This window comes from Paroedura picta, chromosome 16, assembly GCF_049243985.1.
Source record: "Paroedura picta isolate Pp20150507F chromosome 16, Ppicta_v3.0, whole genome shotgun sequence".
Taxonomy (NCBI): Eukaryota; Metazoa; Chordata; class Lepidosauria; order Squamata; family Gekkonidae; genus Paroedura; species Paroedura picta.
Genome location: NC_135384.1, coordinates 28010990 through 28034609, shown reverse-complemented (window position 1 = coordinate 28034609; position 23620 = coordinate 28010990). Strand labels below are relative to the sequence as shown.

Below are 23620 nucleotides of genomic sequence, written 5' to 3'. Positions count from 1 at the left end.
TGCCCAATTTTATATTCAGCTGTGACTTTTTAAAAATGCCTGCCTTCCTCAAGTCTGGGGACAGGGGCTTGAATTAAAGCATTCTCTGCAGGCCAGCAAAGAGACCGAACCAGATTTGGAGAGGGAGGGAGGTGGGGAGAGTTGGATCTCATGTCACGCCTTGTCTTCCCTTATGACTAGTAAAATCAGATTATATCATAATAGTAAACTCTATGGAATAAATTACACAAAATACGGGAAATTACATAACTTTTATATGCATATAATTTATTCTGGTGGAGGCCTTTAAAAATTACGATGTACAGATGGGCATATCTAGAATATTTATTTACTTTGGTTACGCCCCACTTTTCTGCTCAATGGGAACCCAGAGCAGCTATCACTGTTTTACTGTCCCCCATTTTATTGTTACAACAAGCCTGCGAGGTAGGTTAGGCTGAAAGCATGCAACTGGCCCATGGCTACTCTACAAGCTTTTAGGGCAGTGGAGATTCTAGTCCAACACTCTCGCCCCTAACCAAGCTGCGGGGCTTGTTCTGAGGACCTGATTCACATGTTACGAAGTTCCTCCATGGGTCCTGGTGACCAGAAATGACCGAGGATGGCCCAATTTGGTTGAGGACCAAACAGTCTTGAAGAAGAGGCTTACACCACTTCCTCCCCCCTGCAGGCCATGTTTTTTTTACCTGACATGGACCCGGGGAGCTACTATTTGTCACACTGGGGGACCTTGCTTGTACGTTCTGGCTAGCCCCAATAAATTAACCCAGGGGGGCAAAGAATGTTACAGGTAAGAAAAATGAGGGGAGGCAGGCTTCAGTACCTTGGCCCTTATCTAAACCAGCCCCTGAGAATTAAGTTCCCAACAGGGAACTTCAATAAAATGTCTGCTGACGACAGGTGAGAGGCCCAAAAACTCAGTAATGTGTGAACCGGCCATCAGGGCAAGGGCCTTTTTGAATGGCTGGACACCATGCACAGCGTCTCCCGCTGGCCTACTGGCAAAAAGAAGCAGGCAAAATGAGCTACATGCCAGGTCCCAGCATGAACTGATTCTGGGTGGTCTCCCTCCCCCTCCCCGGTCAGGCCCCCACACTTAACCTGAGACTGCCGGCAACAGATAGCCACAAAATTTGCTGAGAAAGGCAAGGATGAAATTGTCTGGCTCAAAGCCCAGGCTTGAATGCTGGGGATGTTCTGGGTTCCACACCCCCTCCCCCACCCGGGCTACATCCCTTGTGGATCATCCTGGCAGCAAGGCGCTGGGCCAGATTCAAGAGAGCAAAATGCTTCAGGCATCTCAACTGCACAACTGCTGTGGCCACAAGCTGTACCAAGGGCCAAGAAAAGGAGGGGAGGGGCACGGAGGTTAATTAGCTAATTGCATCCATCGCAGTAAGACGCTGCTGGAGCCAAAGTGCGGACAGCTCTGCCAGACAGGGAAGGTGGCTTGCACTGGGGGGAAGGGGGTGTTTCTAAGTGACAGCTCCTCTGCGGAAAGACCCTCCTGAGATGTTCCTTACTTGTTCACCCCCAACTCTAATAGCACCTTAATTCTGGTATCAGAATTCAGGAACTCTCTGCCTCCTCTACCCTCCTTTCCCACCCACCCCCTCCCACGGCCAGAGGACTCAGCTAAGAGCCTTGCTTCCCAGGCAGGACTTCTAATGGACTTCTTCAAGGCGTAAAAAGACCGAGGAAACTGCGAGTGTCCTCGTGTCCAGAAGACATCAAAACAAAACGACGGCGTTAAGCCAGGGGAACCTATTTTGCCCTTTTTTACCCAAGGCTGGACCAAGAACCCAACTGGTGCTGTTTTGCTTTGGTCCCAACCTTCCACACACTTCAAGAATCAAGCCATCGTCCAAGCTGCTTCCTGAATCTAAAGGGAACAAAATGGCATTCCTGTATTTCAGCGACAGCTACTGGGGGGTGGGGTGGGGATAAAATCACCCTATCCCTTCCTGGCATTAGCAGGGGACTGGGGGGAGGGGTGTAAGGTTGCCAACTCCAGTTTGGGTATCTCTCCTGCACCCTATTGGGTATTTTTTTGGGATGGAGTCCAGGGAATTCCAATGGAACTGATCTCTATAGGATTTCTCAATTGTGTGGGAGTTAAACTGTTAAACATAATCTGTTAAACATTTATTGGGTGATATGACCAGATATGGTCATGTTGACCCCCCCCCCAAAAAAAAATGGCCAATGATGGGTCATGAGGGGTTGGGCAGGGGAGGGGTCCCGGGAGGGCATGTCCAGAGCTCTGTTTCCCAGCCATCTTCTGCAGGATGGCACCACTTCTGGGGTTTCTTGAAGCCTGAGGAATGTTTCAGGGGTTTCTCAATGGTAAGAAAAAGTTGAGAAGGGCTGCTATAGTATGCAAATGAGCTGTATTTCCAGGGATCCCCAGGTCCCACCTGGAAGCTGGCATCCCTACAGGTGGGTGGCTCTTCTGGAGTTGGCTCGGTGCCCTGTTCTGTGGCTTTGATGCCTGCCACGGAGACCGGCCAGCGACAAAAGGACAAGTGCCAGGCAATTTGCTGAGTGCCCTCCAGGGAGGGCTGGGGGACTGCCAGCCTGCAGCCTCGTCCCCTGGCAGCAGTGGCATTTCTCTAAACAGGACGGCCGAAGCCTCTGCCTCCCTGATCAATAAATATTGCTGTGCCATTAGCTGAATTAATTTACTGATGCCTGGCCAGCCTGGGGTGGACAGGTGTCCACAAGCTGCAGCCAACAGAAAGCAGGACAGAGAAAAACTTGCTCTTGGCAGTGGGGAGAGGAGGGGGAAATGGAGCAGCTGCACTTTATAGGGTTGCTGGGTCCCCCCATGGTCGTGGGCAGGGGACGGCGGGGGGGGGGGGGTAGAGTTGCCAACTGCAGTTTGGGAAACTTCTGACAATTTGGGGATAGAATCTGGGGAGGATAGGGCCTTCCGTGGGGTACAAGGCCCACAAAGCATCCACTTTCTCCAGGGGAAGAGATCTCTGCAGTCTGAAGAGGAGTTACAATTCCAGGGGATCTGGCTGCCCACACGTTAAATGTGTGTTTCTCCCACTACTCAAGAGATTCAGTGTGCAGCACATCAAGTCTGAATGCAAACCACGAAGAAGACCCATGAAGAAGAGCTGTTCTTTTGTACCTGGCTTTTCACTATCTGAAGGAGTCTCAAAGTGGCTTACAACTGCCTTCCCTTCCTCTCCCCACAACAGACCAGAGTGGGGGGAAGGCTGAGAGAGCTCTGGGAGAACTAGGACTGGCCCAAGGTCACCCAGCTGGTGGCATGTGGAGGAGGAGCGGGGAATCGAACCCAGTTCTCCAGATTAGAGGCTGCTGCTCTTAGCCACGACCCCACACTTTTTCTCCATCGTACAGCAGCAGTGGCCATCCCTGTTTGCTTCCGTCAGACTACTTCACTCTTTTTTGGTTTTAATGCAGAACATTTGATTTGGCTGAACAAACAGTCTGCGTAATGCGAAATCCCTGGGGGGGGAGGAGGGAAGGCAGGGGCTAACGAACGTAGAGTACTGCGCTGTGAGATCGATCACCCTTGATACAAGACTGAAAACATTCGCCAAGCAGAAAGGAGACGGCGATCTGGGAAGCCGGTCTGCACAACCACCAGAAGGTTGGCCGAGGTCAGGGGGCAGAGCTGGTTAAAGGGGCCAAAACCGGGAAATTCCTGCACAGCTGGCAGGGGCTCATGGGAATTGTAGTCCATGGGCATCTGGAGAGCTGCAGTTGGGTCACCCCTGATATCTAGGCTTATGCCCGGCATATCTCCAGCCAGGGAGAGAAACAAGTGCAGGAGAGACTCCCTATTCCCCCCAAAAGAAACAAGAAGTGAGGAAAACGAGAATGTGGAACAGACCCATGTCGGAGGACACGCATATACCCTGCTTCCCCTACTACGTCATGGAGGACAGGTGATGTAAGCCAGGTGGGAACAGTGGCCTTCTGGAATGAGTCAGGCAGGGTTCCCTTCTCTCCACCCCTCCCGAAGCCCACTTGAGCGAGCGGCTTCCTTCCGCAGGCGGCATCCCGAGAGCCTCCCTTGCGGTCCCCGAATTAGCCACTGGTTACCTTTGCTTTCTCGAGCTGTGCCAAGGCCTGGCGCTCCGCTTCCTTGCGCAGGGCTTCCCGGTCTTCCTCCAGAGACACATCCGAGTCGGAGGGGCGGCTGGTGTACGACTCCGCGGAACCCTGAGGGGGAGAAGAGAGGAGAGGGGACGTGTGAAGACCACGGGGGACAGTCGGAACTATATTCCTCTTGCGGCCTTCAGGCAAAGCTCTTCTGCGGGCCTCGACAGCCTCCAGGGTCCTGCCTCTCAAATCTCACACTTCACCCACAGACCAGTGCAGCTCGTATCTACCCTTCTGGTCTCCCCTTGGGCATCTTTGGGAATTCACCCCTCTCTGGCTTTACACTTCACTGCTCCTGGGCACCAGCAGAAGATGCCACGTGGCAGTGCTGGTACAGTGACACCCCACTTGCTGGCACTGGGTGCAACTGGCCCCCCAGACCAGAGGCAGGGCCTTCTCATCCGCGGCCCCAACCTGGCGGAACGAGCTCCCCAACGAAATCAAGGCCCCGCCGGAACTCAAGCCGTCCCGTAGGGGCTGCAAAACGGAGCTCTTCCGCCTGGCTTTCGGTTGAGACCGACGACAAGGGCGCCCTGCTTTTCTGTGCATTCAAACCTCACCAGATACGTGCACACAAAAGCTTATGCTTAGAATTAAACTCAGCTGGCCTTAAAGGTGCCTCTGCACTAGGTTTTGGTCTTTTGCTTTAGACCAACACAGCTGCCCAGTGGACAAAACAAGGTCCAGGGGATTTCTTTTTCTTGGCAGTTGCCCAGAAGAATGCAACTTCCATTCCCTTAAACCGGCAATCGTGTCTCTTATTGCTGTAAGTGCCTTTTATCTGATGTACTGCATTCTATTTTGCATTTGCTGGGATGTGCTTTTCTGATGGTCTCGGGCCGTATAATAACGGATGAGGAGTTTCATTCCATCGATGCTGAGTTTCAAAGACGCCTTAAGCCCAAGCACAACCTCCAGGGTACATTTGGGGCATGTCACTAAAGCACAAAGGTATCATCCTCCTCCTTAAGGAAAGTGATTTCTGCCTTGCCTCTTAATTTATAACCTGCCGTTACTATGATAAATCTCAGTATCTCTTTTTTAAAAACATCTTCCAGTGGATGGATCATTAAGGCTCAGCTGTAGAAAGGGTCCTCCATTTTTCCTGGGCAGAGGCCGATTAACCGGGGAGAGGAGCAGGGGCTGAAATGTCGCGCTCAATTAGCTTTCCTCCAAGGAGGCTTGTATAAGGAGCTGAAAGCTCGGGAGGGAGCCGAGCTCCCACGGACACCTGTCAGTCAGCGACACAAGGGCTGCGGAGAAAACCCGTTTCCTGGAAAGAAAAGCAAAGGGGCTAATATTTGTCCACTAGAAGCTGCTCCCTTTCAAAGTGTGTTTCGAGCTCTGATAGATGCCACACAGTCGCTGTTGCGGTGACATCTGCAAAAAGCATAGCCCAGCTTCACCAAGTGGACTCCCAAGGCAATGAAGGGCAAACTCCACGAAATACATCCCAGCTCTATCGAAATACAAGCGGCAACCATGTCGTTGATAAGGCTGTGGGGAGTATTACCTGAGGAAATAATGTTTTCTGTCCCAAAAGGCTAGCTGTATGGCTCCCCCCCCCCCCGGGCACACACACAAAAAAAAGGAGGGAGAAAGGCTGCCTCCCTCTCCCCCCCCCAAGAAATCCATCAAGTCTCCTGAGCCTGTTTGTATTATTAATGTTTAATGTTATAGTACTACTCTGTTATTATCATCAGTTAATAATATTAATGTTATAGTTGGCTCAAGGTCGACTCAGCCTTCCATCCTTCCCAGGTTGGTAAAATGAGTACCCAGCTTGCTTGCTGAGGGGTAAATGGTAATGACTGGGGAAGGCACTGGCAAACCACCCCGTATTGAGACTGCCATGAAAACGCTGGAGGGCGTCACCCCAAGAGTCAGACATGACCCGGTGCTGGCACAGAGGATACCTTTACTTATATGCATGGTTTCTTGTATAGTTTTCAGTTCTATGTAAACCGCACTGAGCCTTCAGGGAGGGCGGTATATAAAAATGAATGAATGAATGAATGAATGAATGAATGAATGAATGAATGAATGAATGAATGAATGATTTAAGCAGGGTACAAATGAACTACAGTGGCTATAGGTAAAATGTCCAACTGCAGAATGTGGGGTCTGCTGCCTTCTCAGCTCCCACCTCTGGCACACACTCTGCATCCCACGTTGTTTGTATCTGCTGCCAATAACATTATTCTGCACTTCTGCTAGCAGCCTGTTTATCCAAAACCAGCTGGCAGTAGGCAGTGCTGAGCAAACCCTACATACCACGTTCTTCCTGATTGACAACAAACATTCTTGGAATTACAAAATATATATAACAAGGAAACAAATCAACAAACCCAGAATGAGACCAAAGGATAACCTGCTACCAGGAGTGGCCAAATTGTGACTCTCGAGATGTCCATGGACTACAATTCCCATGGGCCCCTGACAGCTGGAGAGCCACAGTTTGGCTACCCGTGAGACAGACCCAAATGAAACAACAACAGGACACCACTGGTGGTCACATAAAGCTCTCAGCTCAAACCAGTTCAACGTCTCATTAATGACCCACAACTGATGCTGGACAATGACACACCTCTCTCATGGGCATCAGGAGGCATACCTTTTCCTTATATGACCTTACACAACATCTTCCTCACTGCAAAACCCTTCCTAATGTGGACCTTGGGAACAAGGACTGCAGCAAATCAAGATGTCAACTTCCTCCCCGTACCCATACTGACAACACACTAACCGAACCTAACAACACCAGCCGTACCGTCTCAAGGTTCTTTCACCTGTTCAGCTTCTGACATTAGACATGTCCCTCCACTATCTACCTGGGAACAAACAGGTCAGTCCCTTCTCAAAAGAATACATGAACTTAAATCGGATATTTAAAAAAACCACAACACTAAAAAAAACAGGGGAAAGACATTTTAATTGTACAGGTGATCCCATTGCTGAGCCAAGAGCGGCAGTCCTCAAACCATGAAATTTCAAGGGGAAACTACAAAGCAAGATTACTGGAGTTCATTCCCAAGTTCAGAGCAATGGACCAACGCCCCAGGACTGATAATATTCATGGTACCTTGCATCCTTTCCAGCACCCCTCCCACTTTCTGGTGGAGATATAAAGACTCATAGATTTCCATTCTGACTTGTGTCAGAACCCTAAGAGAACTGTGACTCTCCAAAGCTTACACCCTGAAAACCTTATTGGTCTCTCGGTGCTTCTGGGCTTGCATCTAGCTATTCTACTGCAGACCAATACATCTAAATTCGGAAACATCCTTCCTAGAAGCTTCCACAAGAAAGCGAGAGGGAGAGACTGTTTGTGTAAGCAGTGTGCCTGCCTCACAGAAATTACTGTGGCAGCTTCAGCCAGATGCTCAGAAGCATCTGGAACTGAAGAAGGGTTGTAGCAGCTTCATCCACAAAAAGGAACACAACACACACACACACCCAGGTATCCTGCAATCTGGAGGAGATATAAACCTGGGCCAAAACCACCTGCAAAAAAACCCGCAATGGGCCTATCACTCTTTCCCCTACGTCTTGCTTGATCCCCTTCCCAAAACTTGGGAGTTAAAAAGCAAATTTATGGTACACAGCAAAGCGGGGGGGGGGGGATCACAGCGTGTTGATCCACACCCCCTCCCATCCCTGCAGTGATACGGAATCTATAAGCTCTTCGGACTTGCATTTGCCCCAGTTAGAATGCCGTAAGAATCTGGATGCACACTTCTTTGTCAATGTTTCCGCTGGAGGAGAGAGTTTGTGAGAAAAAAGACAGCAAGGAGGATGAGATTGGGAGAAGGGGCATGGTCCCTGGGGGAGGAGACAAAGGACAAGAAAAGGATGATGGTTTAATGGGGGGGGGGCTTCTCCACGAGGAGCCAGCCACAGGCAGACCCCATGCTGGTGATGCCGGGGGAGTAGGTGAAGGAGATGCAGAATAGGGTACTTACCCCATCTGAATCGTCATCCAGCTCATACAGGTACATCCCAGTCCACACCAGTGAGCTCCCTGCAAGCGGAGCAAGGAGCAGCTTGGGGGATGCTCCGGTGGGGACGGGGAGCCTGGAGTCAGCCTCTCAGAAGCAGCCCCAGGTGCTTGACAGCCCAGGACGGGCAGTCCTGAGGGAGAAGCTGTCCTGCCCTGCTCCTGGAGAGAGGGAGGCAGGGGAACCCATGGGACATGCCTGACGGTTTAGCAGCTTCTCCAGCCTCCTGGATATCGCATCCATGGACCAGCACAGGAAGGACTGAAGAGATGACGATGCCCCGGAGAGATGCAATTGCCTTTTTCACTTATGTGTCATTTATTAGCAAAGCCGGCGTGCGGCCCAGTTGGATGCATGCATGCCAGCGTGGGTGGGAGGCTCTCGCTGGTTCAGAAGTTGACTTGGAGGGGGGGGTTGGGCAACAGATGGGACGACTGCTTGAAGACTCAGGGGCATGTCGGTACTCCGTGTGTCCGGTGACAAAGGACCTTCCGCACGCACAGAAGTTTTTTGCCCCAAGGAGTCAAGGGCTTGCTGTTCAGCAGCCAGCAAGGGCAACCTGCGGAGGTGGCAGGTCAGGTGGGTGATGCAGCGTCCGGGATTTCCAGGAGTTCAAAGCTGCACTTCACACAGCCCTGAGAATGAGCGCTTCACACTTTCAACAGCCGCTTCCCAGATCTCATGTTGTTTGAAGCGAAGAGGGGCACAACGACGTAAAGGCACGCAGAGGTGGGAGCCAGTTGAGATATCCCCCACCCACAAGAGCAGGAACTAATCACTTGGCTTCTGGACGTAATAGGAAGGCACGAAAATAACTAGGCTTTTGCAGCTGAAGCACTGAGCAGGTTTCTCCCAGGCAATCCTGCAACCGGGAGTACAGTGTCACAGCAGTTACGGTGCAGCTTACACATTGGTAGCTGCCTAGGAAAGCACCCTGGGGCCTTTACTTACATTTGATTGACTTCTTTCCCACCTTAATCTAAGCGTTGTTCCTCCTACGGTCGGACTTCCCTGAAACCCGCCTGTGTGATTCATAGCTAAGCAGGAACTCGAATTCGGGCATCCGAGCTCTACGCACTTGAAGCTGCCTTGGCTTGGGGTCGTGGCAAAGACCTCTGCTCTGGAGAACCAGGTTTGGTTCCCCACATGCAGGCAGTCGGGTGAGTTTGGGCCAGTCACAGTTCTGTTGGAGCTCTCTCAGCCCCACCTGGCTCATAGGAGGTCTGCTGTGGGGAGAGGAAGGGAAAGGGCTTTGCAAGCCGCCTTGAGACTCCTTTGGGTAGCAAAAAGTGGGGTACACTGAAGCAGACCTGTGGCCCATCAGGGTCAGTTCTGGGGTCTCCAGCAGAGGGAAGTCTGAGCGACATGGGAACTATGCTGATACACCAGGAAGCAAAGAGGGAGATGTCATTGTTTCCATTACAGGGAGGACAAAATAATTGCTGATTTAGGCCTCAGGTGTGAAAACCGCCCAAGACAGCACCATCTCTCCAGTACTTCTGCCAACAAAAGCACAAACGTGGATCTTCTGTACAAAGGGTTGGAGCTGCTGGTGGAAAGGAACCTCAAAAGCTATGTTAGGGTTCAGGAGGCCAACACAGTTAAAGGCCATTGGGGTGTAAGTAAGGAAGAGAACTGGGTGAGATTGGGGTGAAAGAGCTGGCTAAGTCCAACTCAGAGTCCATCAAGGATACGGTTCCCAACTCTGGGATAGGGAATGCCTGTAGATTTTGTAGGTGGAGCCTGGGGAGGGTGGGATTTGGAGAAGGATTGCAGTGGGGTATAATGCCAACAGGGTCCATTTTTGAAGCAGACGTTTTCTCCAGAGGAACTGATCTCTGCCACCTGGAGATGGGATGTAACACGGGAAGATCTCCAGGGTCCGCCTGGAGGCTGGCAGCCCTAATCCAGTAATCAATCAATCCATCCATTTCACCAGCAAACCTAATCCAGTAAACACAAAATCACTAGAGCACAATGTTCATCTGAAGAAAGGGAAGGAGGGATGTCCTTTTAGCACCTCTAAATGCATCTGCAAAAATACCCCCCCCCAGACACATTATGACCAGATTCCCAGAGATTCTTGAATGGGGGGGATATATAGATCCTTCAACACAGCACCGAATTATGAGCAAAATGATGGCAAAAGACCATCAAGCAAGTCTCTCCTGCTAACAAAATCTGGAAACACAAACGTAGCCCCACGTGTTTCCCCGTCACCCGGAAAGTTCCCATTTTGACGTCACGACAAGATTAAAAGTCCTGAAACCAGAGGTCCAAACAAGCACAGGGTAATCATCTGAAAATCCAATCTTCCAGCTACATTTGGGACATCAGCAGGTGGTACGTATCAGGTGGAAAAGGGACCATATCTCTGAATGTCGGAGGAGATGGGCGAGGGACGGGATATGCTAGGGACAAAGGGGTTGGAAAGGAGTTTCCTGGGGGGGGGGAAGGAGTGGGGGGGCTGGGGGGGGAGGCACCAGAGACAGGAAGGTCTACCTGATAACCTGGAAAACGCACCAAGAGCAGGTTCGAGGACTCAGAAGTTGCTGGTGGTGGGGGGTCAGGGCAGGGACGAGAGGGGGGGTTTCTCTCTCTATGGGAAGGGGGGCTTTCTCACAGCTCACCAAACCGGGCCTGGGTCCTTTTCCGCCGGGCGTCTCCATGCTGGCTGGGCCTGGCGCTGTGTGGGCAGAGGTAGCCGTGCCCGATGGCCGTGGGGTCAGGTTACAAGCATACTGCTACATTTGCAAACTGCTGGGGTATATTTAGCCCAGGGACTGGACATCCCAGAAGTGGGGGCACAGGCGGAGGGGGGGGTTAAGTCTGTGCCAAGAGTCATTCTGGTTGACTCCTGACTGGGAACGAAGGGTCTCCATCAGGTGTGTGGGGGGGAGGGAGCCGGGAGTGAAAAAGGTGAAGGGGGGCAGAGCGGCATCTGGTGGGGAGACGGGCGATTTAAGGGGAACCTCCCTGGGGTGGAATGCCGGGAAGGAGAACAATGACACCCTTGCTGTTTTCAGCCCGGCTTCCTCATCGCACCTGTCCTCCCCGCCCCTAACTGGGGAGGAGGGAAATTACCCAACATACCACTGCAGCACCATCATATTCCCAAAATCTGGTTTTACAGGGTCAGCCCCTGGCCTCGTACATCAATGGGGTGGCCGTGGTATCCCTGGGAAATGCAAGTTCATCCAAGTCCCTAGCAGAATTCAAGCTCGCCACCTGTCTAACAGCGGAAATCAGTCCAAAGCATACCCAGTTTTCCCTCGTTTGTTCCTCGCTTGTCATGCGCTGACATACTGCGTGCATCTTCCCCCCGGCTATTTTGGGTCAGGAAAATGATGTGTGGGGGGAGGGAGTGAAGCCCCTTCTTTCCTGAGGCTGCCAGCGTCAGCCTGGGAAATTTCAGGGGATGACTAAGCTTTCCTCCTCTAGGTTTCCTCCACTCTTCTGGGGGAAGCAGGGACTTCTCAGGGCTCCAAAAACAGCCCCCAACAACCATGAGGGCGAGAAACTTATTTTCGAGCTTATGGAGCTATACACGACCCCACGTTCTGCCAGATTCTGCACAGAATTCGACAGAGACATGTACAGAAGCCCTGGAAAGCAGCTCCTTGTGGCCACAGAGAGAGCATCTGTCGCTCCCCGGTTCAAAACTGCCTTCCTCCTCCCGCACCCTCATGCTGAAGCCCTCAATTGGGGTTTTGCCTAACTACAGAAGAATTTTAGCAAAGAATTATCACATGGCTGAATCTGGATGTTGCGACACAGATTACTAATTTACCCTAATTAGCTTATGCCTTATATCCCCACTGTTATGATGGTAGTTCATTAGTATGAGGAAGAGGGCTTGTACCCGAAAGCTCACGCCTTGAATGAATCTTTCTGGGTCTTAAAGGTGCCACCGGACTCTGATTCTGTTGCGCTGCTTCAGACCATCACGGCGACCCACTTGAATCTACAGAAGAGACAGCAAAGCTTTCCTAGATCTTTCCTTGGCCCCTCTGTTTACGTCCATTAACCGAGCCCGGAATATAAAGCCTTCTTTCCTTGGCTGTATGCCGACAACGCTTGTTGTGCTTTGGCTGCATTTGGACCTGCAATCAGCTACCGTTGCCAATCTCTAGACGGGGCCTGGAGGTCGTCTGCTATGACATCTAAACTCCAGACGGCAGAGATCAGGCACCTGGAGAACCTGGCAGCTCTGGAGGGCAGGATGTGCAGTGCCTGCAGGTCCCCTCTTTGCGAACCCTGTCCTCTGCAGGGTCCCATCTCCAAACCTCCAGGAATTTCCAACCCAAAGTGGCAACCCTTCAACCAGGACATCTGATGAGGAGTCCAGAGCAGTGGGTGAGTCAGCCTCACAGCTAGGCTGCCAGCTTCCAGGGTAGGGCTTGGAAACCCCCGGCTTTTACAGTGAGTCTCCAGACTACAGAGATCAGGTCCCCTGGAAAAAATGGGTGTGCTAAAGGCACAGCACCTTGCTAAGGCCCCTCCCCTCCCCACCCCACCCCGCCCTCGGTCCCACCCACAGAATCTCTAGGTATTTCTCAACCCAGAGCCAGCAAACCTACGAGTCAAGCACTTCTGACAGATAGGCTAGACCAATTTGCTTGCGGCAATCTGATTTATTTTATTATTTTTTATTTTTATTTACGCTTGGATTTATATCCCGCCTCTCGCGGCTAACAATTAAAAGCATAAACAAATGCCCCACAAAAGCCCCATTAAAGCAGTAAACAATACGTAGAGTAACCCACAAGATGGCGGAAACAATGTACCCCAATTCAATCTACTGAGGCCAGCCAAACAAAAACAGCACTAGTTATTATTATATTACAGGGATGCTCAGCTAGGGTGATGAATTTTACTCCCCCGCAAGGATCTTCAGCTAAGCCCCCTCTCCCAATATTTGAACTGTGCCATCACACTGGCTTTCCTGTGCCTCAAAAATCCACAGGCCCAGCTGCCTTTCCTCGGTGCACAATCAAGACTTCCAACCGCAGGGAAACGAGGAGAGAAAGAAAAAGAGCTGGGTTTTATATCTTGCTGCTGCCTTCCTTCCCTCTCCCTTGTGAGGGAGGTGGGGCTGAGAGAGCTCTGACGGGACTGCTCTGTGAGAACAGCACTATCAAGACTGTGATGAGCCTAAGGGCACCCAGCTGGCTGCACATGGAGGAGGAGTGGAGAATCAAACCCGGCTCGCCACTAACCACTACAACTCACTGGAGAGGAGATGGAGCCCTGTTTTGGGATGCCACGTTGGGACCCCATAGCACCAACCTGGCCCCCACTAGGGTTCACAGGTCCCTCCTGGCCATTGGCAGGGAGTGGGGGAAATAGCGTGGCCAGCTTGGGGTTGAAAAACACCTCGAGATTTGGGGCTGGAACTTGGGACCTCAACGGGGTAGACTGCCAAAGAATTTGCCCTGCAAAGCATCCCTTCTCTGCAGGGGAGTCTGGAGATGAGCTGGAATTCTAGGGGATCCCCAGGTCCCACCTGGAGACTGGCATCCCTACCACCCACTGAAAGACACCCCCCCCCGCCCCCCTCCCGGCATTCAACTGCTTTTTAATATCCAGCCTGATTTAGAGTTCTGGAGAACGTTGAAGTTTGCACACTGTTGTTGTTATATTTTAGTGGGCCTTCACGTAAGGTATTGTTTGGCTTTCGCTTTCTGAATGCTGCTCTGGACCCATGCATCCGTCCCAGCGGTCTCTGCCTTGAAGACTGTCCAAGGAGGGATGCCAGAATAGAAATGGCCGAAACCAAAGAAGGAAGGGAGATTACAGGCTGCCCTCTGCCGGGGGATCCTGAGCAGCACAGCTCCTGAAGGAGGCAGAGGGGCGGCGAGGAAAGGTGACCTGCCCGGGGTCACACGGCTCCGGCTCTGATTGGGATTTACAATTCATCACGGAGTCAGCCCGAACCTGCTGCCTTCCCTTATTCAAACCACGCTCCCAGACGGCCTTCTTGTGGACGTTCAAAAATAACCCTTTGCCGCTGCTTGTCCCTACTTCCCTCTCCGTACTGCGGAGCAGGGCTTAGAACGGCGCGAGTCCTTCGCTTGGGTGCTCGGAGTACGCAGCGCGCTGGCCCTTTAAATGTCATCGGGTGCTCTGCTGGAGACCCGCTCCAGGAATCTCCTCCATAGCAACAGCCTCCTACGTTATCGCTATGGCAACGGCAGTCCAGGTCAATGATCCACTCCTTCCTCCTCTGCTTCCATTGCCCTCGTAAGTTCCGTTTCCACGAAAACAAGGATGGGGGCGGGAGGGGAAAGAAGATCACAGAGATGGGGGGAGGTTTATAAAGGGTTCCAATCCTGCACCACACCACACTGGCTCCCCCCCCCCTTTTGCTGCGAAATCACAGCTGACTTAAGGCCACCCCTGCCTATGGGGTTATCACAAGTCTTCTGCAACTGAACGGCAAGTTTAGACCCACAATCACACTCCCTTATACCTGAAAACCTATAAACACAGGAATACAGGAAGCTGCCCTGGACTGAATCACAACCTTGGCCCATCAGACTGGCAGCAGCTCCCTGGAGGTCTTTCACATCACCTCACCTACTGCCTAATTCTTTTGACTAATGCAGGGGATCGAACCGGGAACCTTCCGCACGCCAAGCTGATGCTCTTCCACTGTGTCACGGCCCCTCCCCGACTTAGTGGAAAAGACCAGGGAGGCATGGTGAAGCCTCCGCTGCCTGAGCGGAGACTTCTGGAAACTCACCAGGACTAAAATATTATCCAACTCTGCCTAATAATAAAACAGAATAACTTTGCCATACAAATGGATGTTGCCTGTCTCCGGCATTTGGGCTCTAGTAAGCAATGCAGAATGCAAACATCAGGCCATTTCTAGAGTCAACATGTAGCGGTAAAGCCAAGGGACGGGCACAGCGACAAAACTCTATCGTGATTCAGGTCAGGCGGCCAGAGAGTCGAAAGAGGCTGACAGCAGCCCCCTCCCAGGCACAGAGCATGGCTTGGTGATCCCAGCAGGTGTGGAGGTGGGTGTACCCCCCCCACACACAACTTTCCACCTGTCCACCCAGGTGTGGCGGATTCTGTGCAGAGAGACAAACCACGGGCCGGCCTTCTCCAGAGGCCAAGCCGTCTCTCCTACTCGGCTCGCCAAATTCATTTTCCAGACCCTGAGTGGCTTCACTTATTGAATCGCCGGGCCAGACACCCAAATGGATGGCAAGTTACTATGGCAACCTCCCTGCTTCCCTATGTGATGGCGGGGACCGGCAAGAGGGAGGGGGGAGTAGGGTTCAGCTTGCGTTTAATTTGCCGAGGCAAGAAACGGAGGGCGATTTCAGAGCCGACAGGGACGTGTGTGCATGTGTGTGTTGTGCCTGAGCTCTTCGGGCCGGATGACGCATCCCCCCCCCCCTCGAGGACCACCAGGAAGCCGCTGTGTCTGCATCAGCTGGGAGAAGGAGAGGATCTTGAAGGCAGGTGAATCTACATCCAGCAGGTATGTAGGCCATGTAAACGCAATGAAAATATGCACGGTAGAAACTGAATAGGAAGATGAAGGGAAAAGCCCCAATGCAGGGGCGGCCAAACCGTGGCTCCCCAGATGTCCGTGGACTACAATGACCATGAGCCCCTGCCAGCACACTGGCAGGGGCTCATGGTCGTTGTAGTCCACGGACATCTGGAGAGCCACAGTTTGGCCGCCCCTGCCCTAATGCTGCATTTCACACCTGGCTGCATTTCATACCAAGCTGCCCTGCATCCAAATGCTGCTTCTGCATTCTGAAAGGGGTCTTCCGTCTGCTCCCGCTTTGGATTGCTCAGCGTCCGAAAGGACCTGCCCGCCCGCCTGCTTTCAGACTGAGCTCATGTCCCCTTGAAAGAGGAGATGCAAGTCTGCGAGGCTGGATTGGGCTCTAACTCAAGAGTCCATTTTCCACCTCCCCCTCTAATTGTTTCTGCATGGCGGGGGGGGGCACAGGTAAAGGGGTAGCCTTCAGGAAATGGAAATACGATGGGGAGCCAGAGATGCTGAGCAGTATGACAGTAAGGAGGAGACAAACTGTTTCTTGAACCCTGCTTTACACTGCCCAAAGGCGTCTCAAAGCAGCTCCACATTGCCTTCCCTTCCTCTCCCCACAACAGACCCCCCTGTGAGGCAGGTGGGGATGAGAGAGCGCCAAGAGAACCGGGACTGGCCCAGGGTCACTCAGCTGGCTGCATGGGGAGGAGGAAGGAGGACTTGAACCTGGTTCTCCTGATTAGAGGCTGCATCTGCGAACCACTACACCAAGCTGGCTCTCAGAGGTACTACTGGAGGAGGAGGTACTGTCTCATGAGAGAGAGAGGGAGAGAGAGAGAGAGAATTCCTAATTCTGCACCAAGGAAATCTATAGAAGGTAAGCATAATAAATTATTTCAGATTGCTAATTTGCAGAAAAAGAATAGAAATAGGGTGTGTGTGTTAATAGACACTGACAACAAAGGCAAAACAAAGGTGGGTATCAGAAAGTGAGGAAGGAGAGGGAGGAAAACTGCAGAGAAATTAGGGTTATGTACTTGGGAAGGAAGGAGCCTCTTGTGGCGCAGAGTGGTAAGGCAGCCGTCTGAAAGCTTTGCCCATGAGGCTGGGAGTTCAATCCCAGCAGCCGGCTCAAGGTTGACTCAGCCTTCCATCCTTCCGAGGTCGGTAAAATGAGGACCCAGCTTGCTTGCTGCGGGGTAAAGGGTAATGAGTGGGGAAGGCACTGGCAAACCACCCCGTATTGAGTCTGCCATGAAAACGCTGGAGGGCGTCACCCCAAGGGTCAGACATGACTCGGTGCTTGCACAGGGGATACCTTTACCTTTACCTTACTTGGGAAGGAAGCCCACACTCATGAAAACCCTCAGCCCCACTGGCTCTGGTCCCTTGAGTAAAACAAGTCCCTGGCTGAAATAAACAGCAAGACATGCAGTGAAAACGGGGTCCCCAAGAAGACAATCCCAATAAATCACTATGGAAGGATGAAAGGATGCTCCACAACCTGCTCCTCTCCCCACAAGCCCTGAACAGACCAGCCATTCCACAGAGCGGGACGGAAGCAAAGTCCCTCCCTTATGAGCTTGATCCCGGCTGCCTCCCCTTCTGCCAGCGCTTACCTGCCTGACGAAGCTGTTGGAGGTCGTGTCGGAAGAGGTGCTGCCGTCGGAGCGTTTGAAGCGGCTCTTGCGTTTGCTGTACTTCCCCTGGGGAGTCAAAGAGGATGCAGAAAGTTAGAAGTGGTGCAAATGAGGTAGGAAAGCAAGATCTATCAGTCACAAAGAGCGTGCCGCTCCTAACAGGCTGACTCACGGCGGTTTACAATGAAATTATAAACACACCGTTAACCCCCTAAAACCCTGTAATACAGTTAACAATTATCAAGATGGCAGTGGATAGGAATTTTAAAAAAACCCTCCACCACCTCTCTGTTCAGCACAGGGGTCGAAGGATTCAATCAGGTAAGCGTCCTTCCGGTAACGTAGAAGGATGCAGTGGGGCTTCACTGCATACAAGATGAGAGTGTCTTTCTCAAGACTTGACATGAGGCGCGTAAGAAGGAAGGAGGAGAGGGGGGAGAAACATGCATTTGTTGCAATACATTTTCTTCAGCTTTAAGGGTTTGTACCAAAGACTTATCATGATGCTACAAGTTGGGGCAAGGAGGTAAGAACACCAGCATAACCAAGTATAAACCCTACGGCAGCTATGGGGTATGGAAGGTGAAGCCTGAAGAATATTCAGTCCCCCACACTGGCTGGGCCCATAGGTTCTTTATACGATGGAATAAAATATGAATCTGATGAAGTATGCATGTAAACAGAAGCTTCTACCCAGAATTAAACTTTTGTCGGTCTCCAAGGTGCCCCTTTGTTGTGTATATAAAACAGTGGTTCTCAATCTGGGGGTCAAGATCCCTTTGGGAGTCGAACGACCCTTTCACAGGGGACGCAGCAGGGCAAGCAGCTTGGCCGGGGGGGGGGGGGGGCGCCATCCACATAACAGCCTTGCAAGGTAGATCATGATAGAGCGTTGGTCTGTTTGGAGCAGCGGAAAAAAGCGAGATCAGCATGGTGGACAAGAGGCAGAACTGAACAGAAACCCTGGAAAAAAACCCAATTCATATGCAATCATGAACAATGGATCTTCACGCCATGGGTCAGTTTCGGTGTAATTTCTGTGAAAGAACCCTTGCATCGTTTTATGGCTGGGGGTCACCACAACAGGAGGAACTGGATTAGGAAGGTTGAGAACCACTGATTTAAGAGAAAGCTGGCCCTTAAAACAAATAAATGACCCCGTGAGGGAGATCTGACTCCCCTTTCTCTGGACAGGTTCTCAGCAGGTTCAAGACTTTCCTCATCACAGAAGCCGCACACACCAGTTAAGAAGAACGAACTCTTGACAGAATGTTTCCCTGTACCAGGGGTGGCCAAACTGTGGCTCTCCAGATGTCCATGGACTACAATTCCCATGAGCCCCTGACAGCTGGAGAGACCCACTTTGGCCACCCCTGCACTAAAATAATCTTTCTTCCTTAAACGTCTCTAAAAAACCCAAAAAACCTGGCTAAATACGTGGCCTTCCCAGAGCCCCCCAATCTCTCACTGAAGGAAAACGGGGTCTCTTCGCCCTTTATATGCTGAGGAGGCTCAGACCCTCCCATCCAACAGACTTCCATGGGCTCTGATTGGCTGGCCATCGCTTGCATTTATAGGAAGCCTCAATCACGAGGATTGGTTCGGAACCCTGGAGGAGGCGGGATTTAGAAGGATGATTGCCACCCCCGCCCCCCTATGAGTACATGCATCAGGGCAGCCGTATTTTGAAATGCAAAAAAGAGGGCATATTTCCCGATTGGCTACTTCAAACAAGTGGTCACTGTGACAAATCTCAACTGAAACACCCTTAAGGGTTTAAGCTGTCATCATTGCTACTAACTAGGAATCCTCCTAATGTCCCAGTCCCAAAAGAGGACATTTTCACCTGTTTTTTTAAAAAGAAGAACCCAAAAGAGTTCTTCCCACCGGTGGCTGGAGATCTCCTGGGATTGCAGCCCATCTCCAAGCTGCAGAAATGGCCACTCTGGGAGGTAGGCTCTATGGCACTGTACCCAACTGAAGTCCCTCCCTTCCCAAACCTTGCCCTTCCCAGCCCCCACCCCCAAACCCTCCAGATGTTTCCCAACAGCTGGCAACCGTAGTGATATCACCGCAGCGCTTCCTGCATACAAACCACAGCAATGCAGCCAGCCTCGACCTCTTGTTGGCAGACTACAGAGAGCCTTCCCTCATCTAGTCCCTGTGCAGATAGCTCCTTTCTCCACACGAGCACGTGAGACCACCCAAAGCCTCCTGCCTGCCAGCACGCTCGATGGGCCCAGCACCACCTTGTACTGCAAAGAGCTGGAAAAGTACCGGGGAAGGAGAAGGGGAAAGCTAGGGGCAGGGTTTCTTAGAAGGGTTGCCAAGCTCCAGGTGCTGGCTGGAGAACTGCAATCCATCTCCAGGCGCCAGAGACCGGTTTGCCAGGGGGGAAACATGGCTGCTCTGAAAGTGAAGTCCAGGGCACTCCACTCCACTGAATCCCCCACCCCCAAATCTCCAGGTATATCCCAATCCTGAGCTGCCAGCCTGAGGATGATTGCAGAACCCAAAAGAAGAGGAGCCCCCTCCCCCAAAACCCATTCTTTTCTTCCCCGCTCTTTTCCCTGTTCTCCTTCCGGTTGCATCCCCTCTGTCCCTTGTCTGTACAGAAAGCACGTAGCACCAGGTTACTCTGCAGAGCGCAGGGAGATATTGCCTCGTTCACCTGCTTGCCCATGAATCACTCCTTCTTCCCCCCCCCCACCCCCTTTGGAGAAGCGCTCGGAAAAATCCAGACCCTGCCGAGGGCGTGTCGAGACGCCGTGGGCCGAGAATGAGCCAGACGCTTCCCAAGCATGTCTCGGGGAGGGCGTGAAGACAGCTGGTGGGGAAGCCAGTTGCTCCCGGCTCTCCCCTCCAGACATGGTTGGCGTAGTTCTCAGGACAGGCAGGGCAAGGAGGCAGCATCGGGGGCTGGTATTTTTAGGCCTTTCCTCCCCCTTGTTCTAATTAAGGCACGTGCGTCATGGTGGCTGCGGCAGGTGGGTGGGATCCACCACCTGCGGGGTGGGGGGAGACCATGAGGAAGCAGGACAAAGCAAGGGCTTGGAGGGCAGGGGGCTGCTCCTGACTGTCTCCCCACCCTACCCCATGTGCGTTAGGTAGCTGAGTAGGGGTGGGGAGTATTGTCGTTCAGGGTCAGACAGGATTGGTGGGGGTCTCCTATTCCGTCAGGGGGGCCGCTAAGGAGAAATGCATCCCCGATGTGGGATCCAGAAGAGTTTACCTTCACACAGGAGAATCGCCTAGCCTAATGCGCCCAACTGAATTCAATAACACTCCTAGAAACAGAGCTGGAAGGGATCCCTGAGGGTCATCTAGCCCAACCCCACGCATGGGACAAGGAATTAACGATTTCCCAGTCCCCCAGCAATCCCTGCGCTATGCTCAGAGGAAAGCAAAAACAAACAAACAAGCCAAGATCCCTGAGCCAATCTGGCCTGGAGGAAAATTCCCTTTTGACCCCAAAGTGGCGACTGGCATTACCCCGGCCACATAAGAAAGGGCCACGAAAGCCAAGCAGTGGCTTGTCCTTTCCCACCCTCCCTCTCACAAGCAGCCTAAATTCACGGGATCAGCAACTTAGAATCATTTTCCTCTTTTACGTGGCTCATAAACAGGTTACCGAGGCGGGCCTCATCTGTTCCTTATATCCGACTACCAGGCCAAGGTAGCCCAGCAGCCCTATATCCTCTCTGCCAGGGGTGGCCAAATGGTGACTCTCCAGATGTCTGTGGACTACAATTCCCACGAGCCCCTGCCTTGCGCTGGCAGAGGCTCATGGGAATTGTAGTCCATGAACATCTGGAGAGCCACACTCTGGCCACCCCTGCTCTCAGGTACATTTACCTTTCTAACCTGAACACCCACACTTTTAGGAGCAGAAACCAACACCTGCCCCACCATGAAGCCTGCAGCTCCCCTCGATCCGCCGTCTCCCACCCCCTCAGTCTGCCTGCTAGACCAAACCGCACCTGGCACGCCTCACACTTGCTAGACGAACACCGAATAAACGAGGCCAGGGATCTCGCTGGTCTGCTCCTTTCCCACCTCAAAGCAAATCCACCGAATATAGAATAACGGCACAAGCTCGGCGGCTGGCGCTTCAGGCGTCACAACCCCCTGCAACACATCGGCAGGCCTGCTAAGAAGCAGGACCCCCCCCCCTTATTTGGCCTATTGGGCTTTGGGGTTCCCGGAGGCTATTCGCCCGCCGTGGAGACTGTAGACTGTGCTCCCTGGGCGACTTTCAGTGGACAGTCCGGTGTACTCCAAGCAGCTGAGATTCTTGCCCAGAAAGCGAGCCTAGAGGGGCTGCTCCTGACCGACGCCTCGTAGACAAGACTGTGGGTTCAAGAGCATTTGACCCGGGCCAACTGGGGCTTTGGCCAACGCGAAATCCAGTGTACTTATCTTTGCTTTGAAAATGTGAAAACATGACGACGGGCCTCATGGGTTCGGGTGAAGATGAAAAAGCAGGAGGGGAATCGGCAGGTCCTGAGCAAGACCCTTCCATCTAACTAACCCCCACCCAACGAAAAAAAAAACCCAACCCACCAGTCCCTTCCATACCTTCCTGCCCTCTGGTACTTTTTTACAAACTTTACTGGTGGCCTCTCCCGCTGGTTACAGGACCTGTAGAAGTGGCAGTTCAGGGTGATCTCCTCAGTGGCCACAGATGCAGCCCCAACAGGTCCCTCCCCAAAAGCTCGGAGGAGAGGCTCAAGTCCCCCCACGATCCAAGCCACAGGAAACGGAGTCACAGAGAGCTGTGTCCCAGCAACGCCCTACTTTTCTTCCCCCCCTGCCCCCATACCAAGTTCCAGGCTTTACACCCCCTCCTCTTTCTCCAGATACCCCCCAGCCCTCCACAATGAGTCTCTCAGGTCTGCCTTTGTGTTTCCAGCTGGACGCTCTAATCCCATTTGCTTATCTGCATGAGAAGGGAGAGCAGCCGCAGGAAAAGAGCTCTGGGGGAGGAAAGCGGGAAGGTGCCGGGGCGATTCCAGATGGGGAAGGAGAAAAGGGCGCTGCCAGTCATCTTCCCCAGGCCCTTGGTCGCCCACAAATGTGCAGGCTTATCCATCTGTTCCCAGGGGCCTGACTACAGCTGGCAGCAGTTCAGGATCCGAGCAACGGGGAAAGCCATTCCCGTCTGGACGGCACAGCCCCTTTGGCGGCACGCAGAGAGCGCATAGGAACTAATGCTGCAACGAAAATGATCCCACAAGAGGTGGCAGCCGTGCCGTGTCAACTCCCGCTCCAAAGGACCCCCCCCTGCACCTCCCAGTTCAAAGCATCCCCTTCTCCATTCCACCTCACCCTCTGTTATTTTTTGGGGGGGTCCCCCTTTATGCCAGACGGACAGCCTTCTCCACCCAGCCAGGCTCTCTCCTACTCACCTGGAGGCCGGGATTGTCGAAGACCTCCATCTGGATGTCCTGGCTGGAGCTGTAAGGCGTGCGCGACATGCCGCCCTCCTGCACCATGGAGATGCCTGTGCCCTCGGCCGCCCTTACGCCAGACTCATGGTGAAGAGGGGACCACGCTGGAGCGCACCTCTGCTCGCCGGAGACAGCCGGACTCCCTAAAGCCTCCGCCGCGGCATGGCCCCTCCTGCCTGCTCCCTGGGAGACGCCGCCGCCAGTGAGCAGAACCCCCACGCGCCCCGCAAAGAGCCCAGCCTCGCGGTACTAAGGCGCTGCCTGCAAACAGCTTCCTGGCGACTGGCCGGTTGATTCCCGTGGGGGGAAGAACGGGGTGGGTGTGGTCTGAGCCACAGTGGGGCCGAGCAGATGGCGGAGAGGGAGGGGAGGGGGAAAGGGAGGAGGGAGGGAAGATGGAGACGCCCGGCCCTGGGCTGCCTCCGTCCGGCCTCCGCTTGGGGACTCTGTCGAGATCCACCTGCCGCTGAACGGACTATGAAGCCAGGGGGGAAGGCGAAGGCGGAAATCTGGCCGGCTTCCCATCCATCCTTCTCCAGCCAGTCTCCCTATCCGCTTTGGGCTCCCCCGGCCTCCCTTTAAACAAACATCTGGGGGTGGAGGCATGCAGCTGTTGCTGTTTATCCTCACACAATTATTGTCAATCTTGTCATTTTGTGGCAAGGTCCATGCACAACTGGATTGTGCAAAAGGCAGGGAGAGAGCGCACAGGCTCAGAGCCGCTGCACGCTGGTATGCTGCTCCTTCATCCTCCGGGGACTGCCTTGTTCTCACAGTGATTTATGTTTCTACTTCTTCTGCACCGCGCGTTTCTCCCCGGTGGGGACCCAAATGGCTTACGATGTCCTCCTCTCTGCCATTTTGCCAGTG

General features: G+C 52.8%; 1 protein-coding gene across 4 annotated transcripts in view; it reads right to left on the bottom strand.

Annotated features, from left to right (window-relative positions):
- The window catches only part of CACNB1 (calcium voltage-gated channel auxiliary subunit beta 1), a 41579-nt gene extending 18376 nt beyond the window's left edge, over positions 1-23203 (bottom strand). For 2 of the 4 annotated variants that reach the window (XM_077313142.1, XM_077313143.1), the window contains exons 1-3: positions 22709-23200; positions 17280-17366; positions 4081-4200 (exon numbers count right to left, since the gene is read on the bottom strand). In XM_077313142.1, coding sequence (XP_077169257.1) covers positions 4081-4200; positions 17280-17366; positions 22709-22795 — 294 coding nt within the window. In that variant the 5' untranslated portion in view covers positions 22796-23200. Of the gene's footprint in view, positions 1-4080; positions 4201-17279; positions 17367-22708 lie in introns of all 4 variants that reach the window. The other 2 variants (XM_077313145.1, XM_077313144.1) reach the window with 2 other exon arrangements.
- Positions 23204-23620: the final 417 nt, after the last annotated feature.